General features: G+C 34.3%; 1 protein-coding gene across 5 annotated transcripts in view; it reads right to left on the bottom strand.

Annotated features, from left to right (window-relative positions):
* The window catches only part of EPHA5 (EPH receptor A5), a 325,977-nt gene that overhangs the window by 70,422 nt on the left and 236,340 nt on the right, over positions 1-19,215 (bottom strand). For 3 of the 5 annotated variants that reach the window (XM_060147261.1, XM_060147259.1, XM_060147263.1), the window contains exon 8: positions 10,463-10,568. In XM_060147261.1, the coding sequence (XP_060003244.1) occupies positions 10,463-10,568 (106 nt within the window). The remainder of the gene's footprint in view (positions 1-10,462; positions 10,569-19,215) is intronic. The other 2 variants (XM_060147260.1, XM_060147264.1) reach the window with 1 other exon arrangement.

Raw genomic sequence — 19,215 nt, 5'->3', positions numbered from 1 at the left:
TGTGCTATTGTGGGCTCTGAGAGACATGGTAAGGTTCCCAGAAACTAGCAGAGTTTCCCGCCAGAGCCCAGCATCTACTGGCATGCCAACATGCTCTCTCTTTCAGGTGGGGATCACATTCTAAAAGAAATGGAGCTTCAGGCAAATGGAGCTTCAAATAAAAAGTGTATTCAGCTCTTGTGCTTAGGCTTTTGACCTGTCCTGTGTTTCACAGTACTTAAAATCTGAAAGTCTCCAGATTCTTTGCTAAAATAATTTTCTTCTTTGCAAAACAATGACATTAACTTGCTTCTAGTACCATAAATAGAGTTTTTCCTTCCAAATGTTTGCCTCAATATAACTTCCTGAGAGTTGCAGTGATGTTTACATGTTTGATCTGTGAGAAGTCGCAGGTGGGATGTTCAATAATGTTGAGCAATTGAGCCAGTAACCCTCTTGGGTTCAGTTTCCTAGGACGATTTATTTCCCACAGTGGGCAATTAGTTGTTGCTATGCCCCTAGTCTTTCTGGCACTGCTCTGCCCTGATCCCCATTTGTATGTTATTAATAAATTATCATCTGCTCTCTAATTATCTTTGATTCAGATTCTGAAGAAAAAAGCACGTAATCATGAGAAAATAGAAGGGATAACTCTCAGATATTAAATCAATATACATGCCTGGATTTATTACAGTTTTATAAAATCACATCTATTGCTAATCATTAAACCACTGAGATTTGTTTTTAATGAGCTCTTTTCTAAAATCAGCGATTGCATGTGTGATTACAAATATTTGTCTATCATTATTTTAAAATAAAATAGTATTTGATTAAAATATTTTAATGTAATACTTATCCTTATCAAAACTTATCAAGTCTGAAAGTACATAATCCTAGTTGTTAAAGGTGCCAAATATATCAACTATCCATGCTGACCATAACTTGAAAAGATTGAGAGGGAAATACAGTTACATTAATGTACATTATCATTTATAAAAGTGAATACTGATTGATATCACCACGTGCATCACCACACTGGCATTAGGATGCCCAGATGTCAAATAAATAATATAAGCTAGTGAAGATTTCTTATCTCCTATACAATACTTCTTTGATATCATTGCATTTATTTTGCTGATGGCACAAAAAGTTCCATTTTTCAGGAAGAAAGCACATTTATGGGTTAGGTATTTTATTGTGCTTATGTCAGAGTTACTAACATTTTTCATTTTCCAAACTATCAACATTAATGGGAAAAATGAGACAAAGCACTTCAGATAGAGATTGATGATCAATTTATCTTTAATTCAATAATTTATGAGGTATTCATTCAATTAGGTTATGTGGGAGAGCCACAGAAGTCTTTATCCTCTATATACTTACTGGAGGGCAGAAAAGAAAACATATTTACTATAATTTGTGGTTTGAAAGTGTTACATTCCATGAGAAATACTGGTATATTGTTCTGAGACTTAAGTGGAAGGGGAGAATACTTCAGCTAAAGGAACTGAGTATGTTTTTATGATAGAACAGTTGATGTGAGTTTTGACATGTGGGTGAGGTTTAAATATTGAGAGATGAAATAGAGGATATGAAAAAAGAAACCACGTGAGATCTTCTTTCTTCATTCTTAGTTCATGTGCGTTGTCTGAGACTGACCCTACTTCAGGTTCAGGCATGAACTGTAACTGTACTGCCATGCAGTATACATTCCCCATACTCTTCTTAGTTAAGGTCTCAGTGCTACTGATTGGTTTACTCTGTGGGGCTGTGTATTAGGTTCCTGTCAGAGCATGTGCCACCTGTGAGAGTGAAGGGTCAAAAGCTCTAAAGCAGGGGCTGGATTCAAGTTGATGACCATTTCTGCTTCTGCTTCAACAATTGTGTGGTCTCCTGCTACTTTATGGACCACTCCTTCTCAGTCTCCTTTGGCTGAATCTTCCTCCTTCACTCTATCTCTCAATACATATCCGAGCCCCAGGGCTCTACCCAAATAGCTTTATTTTGATCAGTGCCTTTAAATACCATATTTGTGCCAGAGCTTTCTTGAATCATGTGTCTCCAGTTGCATAGCAGAGAATATTTTACCATTTGGATCTATTAAGTGCCTGTACTTTGGATTTTTTAAAAATCTCTGGAACTTTTCATCTATATGATCTACAATTATCTTTTGGATAAAACCACTTTGAATTTGTCTTCTGTCATATGCAACCAAAGGAATCCAGGTCAAAAACACATAGTGATAATGCTGGAAAGCTAGTTCGAAGCATGTTTTCAACAGTCTCCAACTCCAGCTTCACTCTTCCAGTCATCCAGTCATTGGACATTTATTGAGAAACTACACTAGAATCTGTGTTCAACATGAATACATATCTATCAGGGGAGACACATATAAAATGATGAACTAAAATCATTTCAATTGGGAAAAACAATTTTTGAGGGAAAACAAAAGTGATATTAACTAGCTTTCACAAAATCAGGAATGGTCATGGGGTTGGTGACATTTGATATATGTGATTCTAGAATCGATATAGTTTACCAGGTATAATTGCCAAGTGTAGAATAGAGGGAAAAGTCACTATAACCTAATGTATTCCTTAATTTACTTTAGTGTTAAGATAACACTGACTTTAATTTCTAAGAGTTATTTTATTCATAGCAGTTTGGAAGGTTCTTAAATGTTAATACTATTATCTTTAGTAGTAAATATTCAGTGGCTTTACATATAAGAGATCAGAATTTCACCAAAATCATATAGTTGAATGATATAAGTCATGGGGAAGTTATACAGTGAAGAGCAAATGCCTTAAAGTTAGAGCTGTGCTCAAGACCCAGGCCCTCACTAACTGACTATATAATATAATCTATGTTCTAGACAGTGTTCTAAGGGGCAGGAACCCACAGATAAAAATCCCTATCATTTTAGAGCTTATAATCTAGTATGGGAGACAGACAAAAAATCAACAGAAGAAATACATATATTGGGTGGGCCAAAAAGTGCCTTTGGTTTTTTAAGCAAAAATAAAAGACACATTTATCACTTTCTCCAAGAACTTTATTGAACACTGTATTCAGCCTTTTGTTCCACTACCTCTGCCATTTTTCAGGCAACTTCATAATTCCATCTTCCCAAAACTTTTTATCTTTTTGAGCAAAGAACTGTTCCAGGTGCCTTTTAGAGTCTTCCAGGGAATTAAATTTTTTTCTATTAAGAGAATTTTGTAAAGACTGAAATAAGTGGAAATCGGAAGGTGCAATGTCTGGTGAATATGGCAGATGAATCAGAACTTCCCAGCCAAGCTGTAACAGTTTTTGCCTGGTCATCAAGGAAATATGCGGTCTTGCCTTATCCTGATGGAAGATTATGCATTTTCTGTTGACTAATTCTGGACACTTTTCATCAAGTTACACTTTCAGTTGGTTTAATTGGGAGCAGTACTTGTTGGAATTAATTGTTTGGTTTTCTGGAAGGAGCTCATAATAAAGGACTCCCTTCCAATGTCATTATATACACAACATCACCTTCTTTGGATGAAGACCGGCCTTGGTCTCTGGTGTGGTTGGTGGTGGTTCATTTCACTTGCCCCATGATCTCGTCCCTCCATTCTACACTGCTGTACAGTATCCACTTTTCATCGCCTGTCACTATTTGTTTTAAAAACAGAATGTTTTCATTACATTTCAGTAGAGAATCGCATATGGAAATATGGTCAAGAAGGTCTTTTTCGCTTAACCTATGTGGAACACAAACATCAAAGCAATTCATATAACCAAGATGGTGCAAATGATTTTCAGTGCTTGACTTGGATAGTTTGAGTATGTTGGCTATCTCCCTCATGGTATAACATTGATTGTTCCCAATGACAGTTTAGATGTGATCACTATTAACTTTAACTTGTCTACCCAACCGTGGAGCATCGTCCAGCGAGAAATCTCCAGAACAAAACTTTGCAAACCACTTTTGACACGTTCGATCAGTCACAGCACCTTCTCCATACACTGCACAAATCATTTTGTGCATTTCAGTTGCGTTTTTACCTTTCTTGAAGTAATAAAGCATAATATGCCAAAAATGTTGCTTTTTTCTTCCATCTTCAATATTAAAATGGCTACACAAAAATGCACCAATTTTGATGTCTTTTTTTTTAATGCATGCTGATCTGACAGCTGTAACATACAATCTAACAAAATTGTTTTGAATGAACTTAAAGACAGCTAAGTGTTACTAGAGCCATCTTATGCGAAAAAAAACGAACAAACCTTTTGGCCCACCGAATATATTATAATATATATAAGATATACATATTATAATGGCAATGAGTGTTATAAGAGACAAGCCAGGGTAAGGGATACCTGATGTGCAGAGGAAGGAATAATGGGTCATCATTTTAGTCAGCTCAATTGAGAGAATTAGATTGAGCAAAGAAAGAAGGAGGAAACCATGTTGTTCTCTGGGTCAAAAGAGTTTTAGACAGGATGAAGAGCCAATGCAAAAGCCTTACAGCTGGACTATTTTTACAAGATTCAAGAAACATCAAGAAGATAACTTTTATGAAGTATAAATTGGATATAGAGCTGATACTGAGACATAGTGTTGTAAAATATTACATGTAAAGTCCTTGGAACAGTGCCTAGTAGTAGGTAGTATGTAATTCATGCTAAACAGTATTAAACTTATTATCATCAATATTATTATTGTGTTACTTCTGTTAGGCAAAGATGCTTCTCTGATGGTTTTAGAATGCTACATAGCCTTTAAAAATCATTCACTTTGGAAACTATTATTCTTTGATATCAAATGTGGGCAGAGCTCTGGCATTTGTCTGAATTGAATAATTACATTCAAGATGCCTGTACAATTATTTTATTTGGTTCCAAATGAGCTTGAAGAAAAGTTTCTAAGTCCAGCATATTTTACTATCAAGCTATTGTTTTCCCTAATATAAGAACTGTGGCAGGCATTTAATAAGAAGTCGAATATTTCTTGAATTAATGAATCATACCATCATTTTGGTCCAAAGGAAAAAAAGTTATCATGAAGGAAATGATTCCAACTTAAACTCTTTTACTTAACCCCAGCTGTTGTAATTCTGTTTATGAAATTCTGTCCATTTATCAGACTACTAATTTAACTTGGAAACACTTTGAAAAAAGGACATTGCCTTTTTATTTTAAATGCCTGGGACTTTTCTTGGTGTTTTATGTACAATAAATGCTCAATATATGTTTGTAATGGATAATTGGGAAGAGTGTGTCATTTACAGCATGTTAGACTTTAAGAGACTTGAAAAAAATTACAAAAGGCTAAATTTTAATATTATTTTTAAGTAACAAAAAACCCCAAAAGCAGTGTTTTCATAAATCTATTTTTTCCCCTAAATTTCTGACATGGTCTGAGTAACATAAATTTGTACTTAGCCTCCAAGTACAGTATTAACTGATTTCTGAACAATTTTTTCCTCAGGAAACGATTTGACATTTCAAATCGATTGAGTTTCAATTGTTTAATGAAAGACAAAGGGAAACAGGATTTAGCATGTCTAACCACAGTATTTGAACATGATCAGAACACGCAAGGGAAGATTTTTTGCCTAGAAAATAGTTAATCCTTTTTATAGGCATTAAACCAGTCCTTAGACTAAATTTATCATATCAGGAACATCACAGAAATAAAGTCACATATTAATAGCCTTAGAATCATATCCAAGACTAAGCATCTTGAAAGATTCCTTCTGCCCCTTCAGGAGCTATAAGTTTTTTTGGGTTTGTTTTCCAATTTTAAAATTGGCAAACAGCTTTACCTTTTTTGTGTTTATATGAAAGATAAGTACACATAAGTGTGGGCATGCATGTGTGTAACATGTGTGTATCTTTAACCTCTCAGTGTACATGTGGAATTAATTGAAATAAAAAAGCAAAGCTCTGAAATTTTCTTAAGATTTAATTAAGTTCATAAGTAATAAAAGAGACAAAGTATTAAAATATATTCTTTTATCCCAGAGTGTCTATATTGAGCAAGTTTCAAAGAAATAGTTTCTGTACACTGAAAGATGTTTTCCTATACAACTAAATCCTGTTAATTTAAGCTTTATATCAGACTAAGAAAGTGTCCAGTAGTCAATTTTCAGAATAAGGTCCCAAGTTTAAGATAGGGACACAGAAAAAAAGTCAATCTAATAGTATCAATGATTGTCTTCAAAGGAAAGAAAAAGAGAAGGTCAAAGTAGAAGACTTTCTCAAACATGTAACTAAAAGAGTGTGGAGATGACATCATTGGTTGAAAGTCTGATTAAACAATTTATATCTATAAAATCGTATATATAAGAGACAACCTCACAAAATTAGGTTATAATAAGAAAGTTATCAATGTGCAGTGTCATTACTGATGAAAAATTAAAAAACAATTACAAAAAAACAAAAAACAATTACAACACACTGTGCATATTAGGAGGTTTAATTTATATTCAGCCCAGGGTAATTAGCTCATAGTTTGCTGAGAACAAGTCAATTATTTTGTAGTCCCATGAAAACACCATTTACAAGTAATAGAAAAGAAAGTAAAAAGGATAGTCTGAAACCTGCAGAAAATGCTCTACGGAATATTTAGCACCTTTAAACAAGATGGTCACATGATTTCCAAAACTGATAGAATCCTAAGATGTTACAATTCTTTGTCATTTTTTAAATAGAACTTTCTCCCTTCAGGATCAATCCTTGTCTATTTTATTTTAACTGTATCTAGGTAAGAAGACTACAAGAGGTTTCTGCATAATCAATTTTAGCCTAAAAAGATTAGAAAGTCTCTATATTTAATTTATTTTTCATTTTCAATGTATTTTAGAATAAAAAAGTTTATTGCTTTCTTTGAAATAGATTATTCTTATAGTATTCAATGTGTTATATTCCTGATTTTTTTCCTTTGGTCTGAATAAAAATTCAAATTGCCAGTGAATACGTACTTTCAATACATAGCTGCTTCTGAGCCCAAATGATGATATAAATTGTCAATGAATATTACATACAGAGGATAGTAATATATTTGCAATATATCAGAATTAAGTCTATATCACCACTGAGTTAAATTATTTGTAATTAGAAGACATTTTACATAAGAGCAAATATCTGGTTTATAATATATTCAAGAGGTTAAAAGGTGATATAAGAGAGTAAGTTCAAAGTGAGAGTGGAGTCTAAGTGTTATTATGTTTTTGTGTGTTTATCAATCATATTTTAGCACAGTGAAGAGGGAGAAGTATATATAATTCAGTGTCCTTAGAACATTCCCAGAAAAGCCTTTTTTTTTTCAATAATTTGCTATTGCTTAAAGATAACTCCCAAATTTGTGTTAGGCTTTGTTCACATCTCTTCATTTAGTTTTTCTTTTATTTGACAAAACTTTACTTAGTTAATCAGTATACTCTATGTACTAAGAGGTAGGTTCAATTTTCTTAGTCCCAACAAAAATTGCGAAGTTCATTGCCTTGAATGAGATAGGAAAAGCCTTTCTAGAATCATATCATTTAGCTTTTGAATAAGTATGTTTATATAATACAAACATAAAATAACCTGTTTATGAAAAGTAAAATAAAATGGCCAAATATATTTCTTTTTTTTCTTTTGATTGCCAGTTAACTTTATTTATTTATTGGGAATATACATATCAAGTATATAAAAAGGGGTTTAACAAGCAATTACAAAGGAAATACTTTGTACAACTACCACCCAAATCAATAACCCCCAAAACCCCAAATATACACACCCCATTTACAACTTCACCGTCATCTTTGCCTGTAGGCAGCATCTAGTTGGGTTTTGCCTTTTTATTTAAACTGACAGTCTCTTTTTAATTGGTATATTTAGATTATTCACATTTAATGTGATTATTGATTGGATTAAAATCTACCACTTGGCCAGCTCTTTTCTATTTGGTCCAAACTTTTCTTTGTTTGGCCAAATATATTTCTATCATAAGACAAATGACCTTGAAATTCAAGAATGTGCATTCAACAAAATGAAGTAAAAGTTTGGTGCAAAGAATTTGCTGGTAAAAAAAATATAAATCTCAAATTGATTTTTAGTAAAGTGTATTTTCCTTTAAATTGCAAATTCCTAGTCTCAGCATCACAGTCTTTGTTATTAAGAAAAAAAATTAAAGTGAATAAGCAATGCACAATTTGTAAGGTATTGTTATTTTTAAAAAGTAATATACTTCCGTAAGACAGTAGATCCAAAATTATCTTACCATGTCTTGGGTTTAGTTATGCTGAAAATTAAGCTTTGCCTTTTGGGTATAGATGTCATTTTTATTTAACTGAGAAATACACTAAACATTTCTATATACTAAAATTTAGTTATTCTTCTATGGTATTTTCAGATAGATATGGAATTCATGTGTGTGTGTGTGTGTGTCTGTGTGTGTGTGTGTGTGTGTGTATGTGTGTGCTAAAGCTATACTCTTCTTCAGCTACCAAATAGTAGGTAGATTGAACCTTCTCTCACTTTGTCTAATGCTGCAGGTGTAACGAAGTGAATTGCTTTTAAGTCAATTTTGTATGTATTAGGGAAAAAATGGGGGGGCAGGGCTGATTCATATATAGGTAAGCGAGAATCCTTAGCTGAATGTCATCAGTAAATTCACATTAACAATACTTAGGTTAAACAGATAAAGTGTGCTAAGTCTACAATAAAATACTTCCTATACTTTATTTGTTCTTTAATAAACCTTCAAACACAAATTTATTGGCCTTTAGACATCTGCTCTTTCCTCCATTTTTATTCAGTGTACCCAACAAATAATATCTTCTTATAATCCCCATGTCCCTAAATATAACTAACACTTCCGGATTTATTGGAAAGGAAGAGGCCAACCATTTCTCAGAAGTAAATAATGATATTACAAACCAGCTTTGCAAATGTATCATAGTTATCCACCCTTCTGGGGTAGAAAAGATACATTATCTCGTGGTAGTTTTCTTAGTAGTTACAATTCACTCAATTCAATTATCTTACTTGATCGAAACCTGAGCAAAGTTTTTATGACAAGACTGGTGGAATTAGCTTATCTTCCAGAAAGCAGGGACAATGGTAGAGCATTCTCCCTAAGTGACTTCAGATCAGTGGGGCACGAGCTAGCCAGCCTCTGACTGGGGAGGGCTGGCTGTCCTCAACAGAGCACAAACTGTTTCCCAGTTTGTGGGAAGAATTTAGAATTTAGCAATTCTAAAAATGTGTCACTGTTATTCTAACATTAAAAGAAAGCAATGATTTCTTAGCAAAACTTTCAACACTCAAATGACCAAGAACTAGAAGAAAGGGAATTTTCAGAAAAGAGAAAGGATGTTCAAAGGAAGTAACAGTGTTTTATTAAAATAAAATGTCACTACTGTAAGGATGTAGTCATAAATCTTTTCAGAATACAATATGCAGTATATTGAAAATGTCTAATTCTATATATTTATGAGTTGAATAGGTGCTGAAGAGTCAAAAGTAAATGAGTAAAACAGTACAAAATCAATATGAATATTGATTTCATGACTTTTTTTGGACCTTATAGTATATTTTTGTATATTTGTGCAGGTTTAAATATCTTCATGAAGATTTTCATGAGATTTTCTATAATAGTCTAACACCAAAACATTTTCAAACTGATAGCTCTCATTACAGAATATCCCTTCTAATAGTGGCCTGGATGAAAAATGAAAATACATTTGTTGTAGGAGTAGAACACACTCATGCTCTTATTTGTTTATTTTTTTAGGAAGGTTTATTATGCTCAGCTCAATGTCAGGAGATACCTTCTACATAAGCTCTTGCTGGGGCTCTACCTCTTTTATTTTTGTTCAAAATAAAAAATGTAGATAGATAATACACATATTAATGTATCTATTGATATAACATTCAATAAAATTCACTTTAAATCAGTATACACTATGATTGATGTATTCAGGTTGAAATCATTCAGAAGCTGAAAATAAATGCAACCATAAAAAAAGGGTGGTTATTTGTCAAAACGCTTGTTTGCGGGTGTGTCTGCTTTGTATCCATCACCCTGTTAGGTAGAACTCTGGCTAACTAGAATTATTAGTTTTATTCTTCTAAAATATCAGACACAGACACAGGCCTTCCCAAACACTAAAATTGAAGCTTTTGAGAGGATATGTCAATACTTTTGAGAGGAAAAATAAAATTCACGTTAAAATAAACTATATCAGAAAAAGATATGGTTATATTAACGACATAATAAATAATAACAAGTTAATACTATTCTGTGTAGAGAGTATACCTGGAAAAGAGGAATTGTGCGCTTAAAAGTTAGCACTAACATGGACAAGGTAAAGCTTGAGAAATACAACCTACATACAGGTTATCTACTGATATATTGCTCGCCTCATTTGTTTCAGAATGTGCTTAATAGCCAAATGGTCAGATCAAGGTAAGGAAGAGATCAGCTGCAAAAGTTCAGAAGCACAGCTTCCTGTCTTACCTTCCACTGAGGAGGAAGCCAATAACCACTGCCAACAAAATGACTCCCACTGTCACAGACACAGCAATTATAGGAATCTGGCTTTGATCGCTGGATGCTGCAACTGCTGATAGGAGACAGAGAAAATGTAGCCTGTGGTTACAGGGATCATATGCATTCAAATAAGAGCTGCTTAATAGTCAGTAATTAATGCAAGGTTTAAGCAATTCACCCACACTTGGCTGAGATTTCCCCTTATATCTCTTCTCAATGGTGTGTAATTGAAAAGACATCTTTAGGAGAAAATATTTATTCTCCAAATGGAAATTTGAAAGAACCACTAAGTCACTGATTATTTCCTTATCATAAAAAAGAATGTCATTGTTTGTATAGTATTAATTTAGCAATCTTAGGTTTGCCAGACAAAATGGAATTTTGTTTTTGATTTCAAACACCTCCTAAATAGGAGGTGCTAAGTATATGAGATTTGACATTTTTAGAGTTTGCATGTGGCTGTTCTCTAGGAAAAAAAAAAAGTCTCATTATATTAGATAGGACTTTCTCTTATAGATATAGGTTGAAATGTCCAAAATGATGTGGCTGTGACCTCGTATGATATCACTATTTTGAATATAATTTTAAAAACTATAATTTCAAGCAGAATATAATCACTAAATATACTTTATTAGTAGGAACGCTTTTTCAAAAATATCAAGGCATACATTTAGAACTTTGTATCTACAGTAAGATTAGTTTACATGGTCTTTTTTAAATACATGAATTTAGATGAAATATTTTATATTTTAATAACACAATTACTATCATAAGAGGAATATGGACATAATTAGATAGTTGTACCTAAAAAAGCAAGGGACTTTTTCTTTTGTGCTGATAGCTAAGTTGATTAAAATAAGAAACTTATAGAACAAAATAAATTTTATTAATGTTCTCAAGAAACCCTCAATGGGATAACTTAGCATGCGTATTGTTTAATGACATTATCATTTTGATAAATTCAGAGTGGTATGATAACAAATTTTAAGTCACCAAAACTAATAACAATTATGCATCCCCATGTTTTGTTTTTCACAGTCTCTTACATGATCTTGGCCCTATCAATAGTTTTGGGACATTTAAATGCTACCGTTTCTAGTCTTGTCACCTCATCATTGATTCTTTTAACCAAAATTGACTGACTCTCTGACAACCGTCTTACACTGATCTACATTTTCAGCCCTTTCAGATCAGTCTTCAAGAGCTCAATAACGGTAACTAGTGGTTCATGTATGAGGAAAACTACTACTTACAATAGAAATCTATACTCTTCCCCTCCCTCTTCTTGGATAATAATAGTTGCAATTCAAGGTCCCTTTACCCTGTTTTTTCCTATCCTCTGATGCTGAGGTCTGTGGTAGAGAATTTATTCCTGGTGAACAGTATAAATGTAGTAGGGCAAAGCTACCCCACTATCACTAGTAGTAGCCTTCCCCAAGCTTTATTAATTTCTAAATTCAAATTACTTATTTTCTCAGTCAACTTTCTTTTTGGCAGGTGGCACTGTTTCTAGAGAAAAACACGCAAATTTGGTCCAAATAAGTTCAATGTTATTTCATTTGTGCTCCAAAGCTTTTGATTCTCTCCTTTAATTTCCTTACAAAGTCATCCCCATAATGAGTCTTCCTCATTTTCTCAGTAGACTAATCCGTTCTAACTTCCCACATTTTAGAAATGTTAAACTTTATAGATAAAAGAGAGTGATCAAGTCTGAACTCCATGGTTAAATACAACTCTATACCCTTCTTTTGCTTTACCTAACACCCCTGTTAGAATCTTTCTTGTCTCTTCCAAGATAATGATCTTTAAAGATCTTCCTCCAGGGGCTTCCCTGGTGGCACAGTGGTTGAGAGTCCACCTGCCGATGCAGGGGACACGGGTTCGTGCCCCGGTCCGGGAGGATCCCACATGCCGCAGAGCGGCTGGGCCCGTGAGCCATGGCCGCTGGGCCTGCACGTCCGAAGTCTGTGCTCCGCAACGGGAGAGGCCACAGCAGTGAGAGGCCCGCGTACTGCAAAAACAACAAAAAAACCCCCCAAAAAACAACAGATCTCCCTCCAGAAGTGATTATCATTTCCTTACAGACTACCTCTCTTCTACTTACAAGGCTACAGATAATTTCTCTTGGAGAGAACAAATTCTTATACATAAACTTACTGCTATTATTAGTTCAAACTGAATTTGAAAACAGGTCCAACATTTACTATACATTTGGGTTAAGGCAAATTATTTAACCTTGTAAAGTCTCATTTCATTAATCTCCAGTTAGGGATAATTTCCCTGGATCATTATATTTCTGTTTAGAGATAACACTTAGCATAGTGCTTCAACTATTGCCAGCCTTATTTAAATGGAAGATATTACATATACATATTATCTCCTGTTTTATTTGTCATTCTTATTCTCTCCTATTTTTCAGCATCTTGACTGAGTCATCTAGAACCAGCCTCATCTTCTGAGAACCAACATTACTAAATTTACTCTGAAACCTCTCTTCTGCCTTTGAGTTCTATGCATGATATATTTGCCATATGTAATGAGTACTTCTCCATTTACCTTACCGTACACTATAATGAGGTATTTGACCTTGTTGAACACACACTCCGCCCTTTAAACTCTTCTCTTGTTTCTATACATCAGATGAGCTGTTTTCTCTTTTTCCCACTCTGAAGCACTGCTTTGTCAGTTCTATTGGCTCTGAATTCTCTTCCAACATTTTATGTGTGAGCAATTCCTGATGAATGCTGGTTCTTAATCCTTCCCACTTCTTTCCATCTCTCTTTCTATCTCTTTCCATCTTTCTCCCTTTCTACCTCTTTTTCTCCCTACCTCTCATAGATATTTCTTTGCTCATGGCATCAGTTAACTATAAGCTGAAGAGTCCCACATTTATATCTCCAACTATTATTTGTCTTCAGAGGATCATTCTATTAAAAAAAAACAAACTCTATTCCTTTTATTTGGATTTTATTTTCACATAAAAATAAACATGTTTAAAATCGACCCTTATACCACATCCACCCCTAATGGCATTAAAAAAAAAAGCATCAATAAATAAACATACCATAAATCAAACCAACAAACCAGATGAATTTTATCTTTTTCTGGTTTCTTTTAAGCAGCACTGAATTTTTCTTAACCCCTACTTACACTTAATCACCAAATATTTTTGTGTTTCTTTTATGTTTCTCCCCATGCATTACTTTTTATTTCATCCAACACTCACCTATTTGATTCAAATCTGCTGGAATATGGTTCATATATTTTTTAAGTGCTCCCTTTGACTTCTATGTACTCACATGAAATATCAGAAAATATCACTTTGATCATATTTCTCTGAACAAAAAGTTAATAGATACCTACTGCCTATGGAAAAAAATTTCCAAATTCACCATCTAGCATTCAAAAGCCCTTCTAATCTGACTCTAACAAATCTTTCTGGTCTCAATGTGCCAGTTTGGGACTCTGAGAGATAGGGTTTTGGAGGAAGCAGGCATGATTAATCAGAAGTAGGGATCAAAACAGGGCAATTTCAGACTAACCGAAGTATTAATTTTTAGAAAAAATACAGTGCTTAGAAGTGTGAAATGCTTCATTTTTTAGTAATTGCCAAGATCTCTAACTTAACAAGGTGCTAAAATGTGCATGTAGGTATAGGATAATATCTTGCAATAAAACAGTTGTTAATGGCATGCCAAAAATTTTCAAAAATGTTTAAATTAATATATTTTATGAAAATACTTTGTAAGTAATGTCAAATCACAAATGTTCCTATTTACATGTTTTTATCTGCTGTCCACTGAAATCAGATCTTTTTGTATAATAGGCAATTAAATAAAGGGGCTGTGAGAAAGAATTTGAAAAATTTATTTTCATTTATTTTTATTTATTTATTTGTTAGTTTCTGCTTTACAACAAAATGAATCAGTTATATATATACATATGTTCCCATATCTCTTCCTTCTTGCATCTCCCTCCCTCCCACCCTACCTATCCCACCCCTCCAGGCGATCACAAAGCACCAAGCTGATCTCCCTGTGCTATGTAGCTGCTTCCCACTAGCTATCTACCTTACGTTTGGTAGTGTATATATGTCCATGCCTCTCTCTCGCTTTGTCACAGCTTACCTTTCCCCCTCCCCATATCCTCAAGTCCATTCTCTAGTAGGTCTGGAATTTAAGAAGACAGGAATAAAGACATAGACCTATTTTCATTTATTTTTTAAAAGTTTGCAGCATTCTTTTCTGAAGTTACCTTCCTTCCATAGGTTTTCTTTCTATTTTTAGTTTTTGAATTGTTGAATTTTCTTTTATTTTTTTAAACAGCAGGTTCTTATTAGTTATCCATTTTATACATATTAGTGTATACATGTCAATCCCAATCTCCCAGTTCATCCCACCCCTGTCCCAACCCCCACTTTCCCCCCTTGGTGTCCATACATTTGTTCTCTACATCTGTGTCTCTGTTTCTGCCTTGCAAACAGGTTCATCTGTACCATTTTTCTAGGTTCCATATGTATGCATTAATATACGATATTTGTTTTTCTCTTTCTGACTTACTTCACTCCGTATGACAGTCTCTAGATCCATCCACATCTCTACAAATGACCCAATTTTGTTCCTTTTTATGGCTGAGTAATATTCCATTGTATATATGTGCCACATCTTCTTTATCAATTCATCTGTCGATGGGAATTTAGGTTGCTTCCGTGACCTGGCTATTGTAAATAGTGCTGTAAAGAACATTGGGGTGCATGTGTCTTTTCGAATTATTGGTTTCTCTGGGTATATGCCCAGTAGTGGGATTGCTGGGTCATATGGTAATTCTATTCTTAGTTCTTTAAGGAACCTCCATACTGTTCTACATAGTGGCTGTATAAATTTACATTCCCACCAACAGTGCAAGAGGGTTCCCTTTTCTCCACAACCTCTCCAACATTTGCTGTTTGTAGATTTTCTGATTATGCTCATTCTAACTGGTGTGAGGTGATAACCTTATTGTAGTTTTTTTTTTTTTTCGGCAAGTGGGCCGCTCTCTGTTGTGGCCTTTCCCATTGTGGAGCACAGGCTCCGGACACACAGGCTCAATGGCCACGGCTCACGGGCCCAGCCACTACGCGGCATGTGGGATCTTCCCGGACCGGGGCACGAAGCCGTGTCCCCTGCATCAGCAGGTGGACTCTCAACCACTGAGCCACCAGGGAAGCCCTCATTGTAGTTTTGATTTCCATTTCTCTAATAGTTAGTGACGCTGAGAAGCTTTTCATGTGCTTCTTGGCCATGTGTATGTCTTCCATGGAGAAATGTCTATTTAGATCTTCTGCGCATTTTTGGATTGGGTTGTTTGTTTTTTTAATATTGAGCAGCCAGAGCTGTTTATATATTTTGGAGATTAATCCTTTGTCCGTTGATTCGTTGGCAAATATTTTCTCCCATTCTGAGGGCTGTCTTTTCATCGTGTTTGTAGTTTCCTTTGCTGTGCAAAACCTGCTAAGTTTAATTAGGTCCCATTTGTTTATTTTTGTTTTTATTTCCATTACTCTAGGAGGTGGATCAAAAAAGATCTTGCTGTGATTTATGTCAAAGAGTGTTCTTCCTATATTTTCCTCTAAGAGTTTTATAGTGTTCCGTCCTAAATTTAGGTCTCTAATCCATTTTGAATTTATTTTTATGTATGGTGTTAGGGAGTGTTCTAATTTCATTCTTTTACATGTAGCTGTCCAGTTTTCCCAGCACACTTATTGAAGAGACTGTCTTTTCTCCATTGTATACCCTTGCCTCCTTTGTCATAGATTAGTTGACCATAGGTGCCTGGGTTTATGTCTGGGCTTTCTATTTTGTTCCATTGATCTATATTTCTGTTTTTGTGCCAGTACCATATTCTCTTGATTACAGTAGCATTGTAGTATACTCTAAAGTCAGGGAGTCTGATTCCTCCAGCTCCAATTTTTACTCTCAATACTGCTTTGGCTATTCGGGGTCTTTGGTGTCTCCATACAAATTTTAAGAGTTTTTTGTTCTAGTTCCATAAAAAATGCCATTGGTAATTTGATACGGATTGCATTGAATCTGTAGATTGCTTTGAGTATTATAGTTATTTTCACAATGTTGATTCTTGCAATCCAAGAACATGGTATATCTGTCCATCTCTTGCTATCATCTTTAGTTTCTTTCATCAGTGTCCTATAGTTTTCTGAATATAGGTCTTTTGTCTCCCTATGTAGGTTTATTCCTAGGTATTTTATTCTTTTTGTTGCAATGGTAAATGGGAGTGTTTCCTTAATTTCTCTTTCAGATTTTTCATCATTAGTGTATAGGAATGCAAGAGATTTCTGTGCATTAATTTTGTATCCTGCAACTTTACCAAATTCATTCACTAGCTCTAGTAATTTTCTGGTGGCATCTTTAGGATTCTCTATAAATAGTATCATGTCATCTGCAAACAGTGACAGTTTTACTTCTTCTTTTCCAATTTGTATTCCTTTTATTTCTTTTTCTTCTCTGATTGCCATGGCTAGGACTTCCAAAACTATGTTGAATAATAGTGGTGAGAGTGGGCATCCTTGGCTTGTTCCTGATCTTAGAAGAAATGCTTTCAGTTTTTCACAATTGAGAATGATGTTTGTTGTGGGTTTGTCCTATATGGCCTTTATTGTGTTGAGGTAGGTTCCCTCTATGCCCACTTTCTGGAGAGTTTTTATCATAAATGGGTGTTGAATTTTGTCAAAAGTTTTCTCTGCATCTATTGAGATGATCATATGTTTTTTATTCTTCAATTTGTTAATATGGTGTATCACAATGATTGATTTGCTTATGTTGAAGAATCCTTGCATCCTTGGGATAAATCCCACTTGATCATGGTGTATGATTTTTTTTAATGTGCTGTTGGATTCTGTTTGCTAGTATTTTGTTGAGGATTTTTGCATCTATATTCATCAGTGATATTGGTCTGTATTTTTCTTTTTTTGTAGTATCTTTGTCTGGTTTTGGTATCAGGGTGATGGTGGCCTCATAGAATGAGATTGGGAATGTTCCTTCCTCTGTAATATTTTGGAAGAGTTTGAGAAGAACGGTGTTAGCTCTTCTCTAAATGTTTGATAGAATTCACCTGTGAAGCCATCTGGTTCTGGGCTTTTGTTTGTTGGAAGATTTTAAATCACAGTTTCAATTTCATTACTTGTGATTGGTCTGTTCAAATTTCTATTTCTTCCTGGTTCAGTCTTGGAAAGTTATACCTTTCTAAGAATTTGTTCATTCACCCAGGCTGTCCATTGTTTTGGCATAGAGTTGCTTGTAGTAGTCTTTTAGGATGCTTTGTATTTCTGCAGTTTCTGTTATAATTTCTCCTTTTTCATTTCTAATTTTATTGATTTGAGTCCTCTCCCTCTTTTTCTTGATGACACTAGTTAATGGTTTATCAATTTTGTTTATGTTCTCAAAGAAACAGCTTTTAGTTTTATTGATCTTTGCTATTGTTTTCTTTGTTTCTATATCATTTATTTCTGCTCTGACCTTTATGATTTCTTTCCTTCTGTTAACTTTGGGTTTTGTTTGTTTTTGTTTCTCTAGCTCCTTTAGGTGTAAGGTTAGATTGTTTATTTGAGATTTTTCTTGTTTCTTGAGGTAGGCTTGTATAGCTATAAACTTCCCTCTTAGAACTGTCTTTGCTGCATCCCATAGGTTTTGGATCATCGTGTTTCCATTGTCATTTGTCTTTAGGTATTTTTTGACTTCCTCTTTTATTTCTCCAGTGATCTCTTGGTTATTTAGTAACGTATTGCTTAGCCTCCATGTGTTTGTGTTTTTAACGTTTTTTTCCCTGTAATTGATTTGTAATCTCATAGTGTTGTGGTCAGAAAAGATGCTTGATATATTTCTATTTTCTTAAATTTACTGAGGCTTGATTTGTGACCCAAGTTGTGATCTATCCTGGAGAATGTTCCATGCACAGTTGAGAAGAAAGTGTAATCTACTGTTTTTGGATGGAATGTCCTATAAATATCAATTAAATCTTTCTGGTCTATTGTGTCTTTAACGCCTGTGTTTCCTTATTAATTTTCCGTTTGGATGATCTGTCTATTCATGTAAGTGAGGTGTTAAAGTCCCCCACTATTATTGTGTTACTGTCGATTTCCTCTTTTATAGCTGTTAGCAGTTAGTTGCCTTATGTATTGAGGTGCTCCTATGTTGGGTGCATATATATTTATAATTGTTATATCTTCTTCTTGGATTGATCCCTTGATCATTATCTAGTGTCCTTCCTTGTCTCTTGTAACATTCTTTATTTTAAAGTCTATTTTATCTGATATGAGTATTGCTACTCCAGCTTATGTTTGATTTCCATGTGCACAGAATACTTTTTTCCATCCCTTCACTTTCAGCCTGTATGTGTCCCTAGGTCTGAAGTGGGTCTCTTGTAGACAGCATATATATGGGTCTTGTTTTTGTATCCATTCAGCAAACCTGTGTTTTTTGGTTGGAGCATTTAATCCATTCATGTTTAAGGTAATTATCGATATGTATGTTCCTATGACAGTTTTCTTAATTGTTTTGGGTTTGTTTTTGTAGGTCTTTTTCTTCTCTTGTGTTTCCCACTTACAGAAGTTCCTTTAGCATTTGTTGTAGAGCTAATTTGGTGGTGCTGAGTTGTCTTAGCTTTTGCTTGTCTGTAAAGCTTTTGATTTCTCCTTCAAATCTGAATGAGATCCTTGCTGGGTAGAG

The sequence above is a fragment of the Lagenorhynchus albirostris genome, chromosome 4 (genome assembly GCF_949774975.1).
Source record: "Lagenorhynchus albirostris chromosome 4, mLagAlb1.1, whole genome shotgun sequence".
NCBI lineage: Eukaryota > Metazoa > Chordata > Mammalia > Artiodactyla > Delphinidae > Lagenorhynchus > Lagenorhynchus albirostris.
This window is presented reverse-complemented; position numbering and strand designations above follow the sequence as displayed.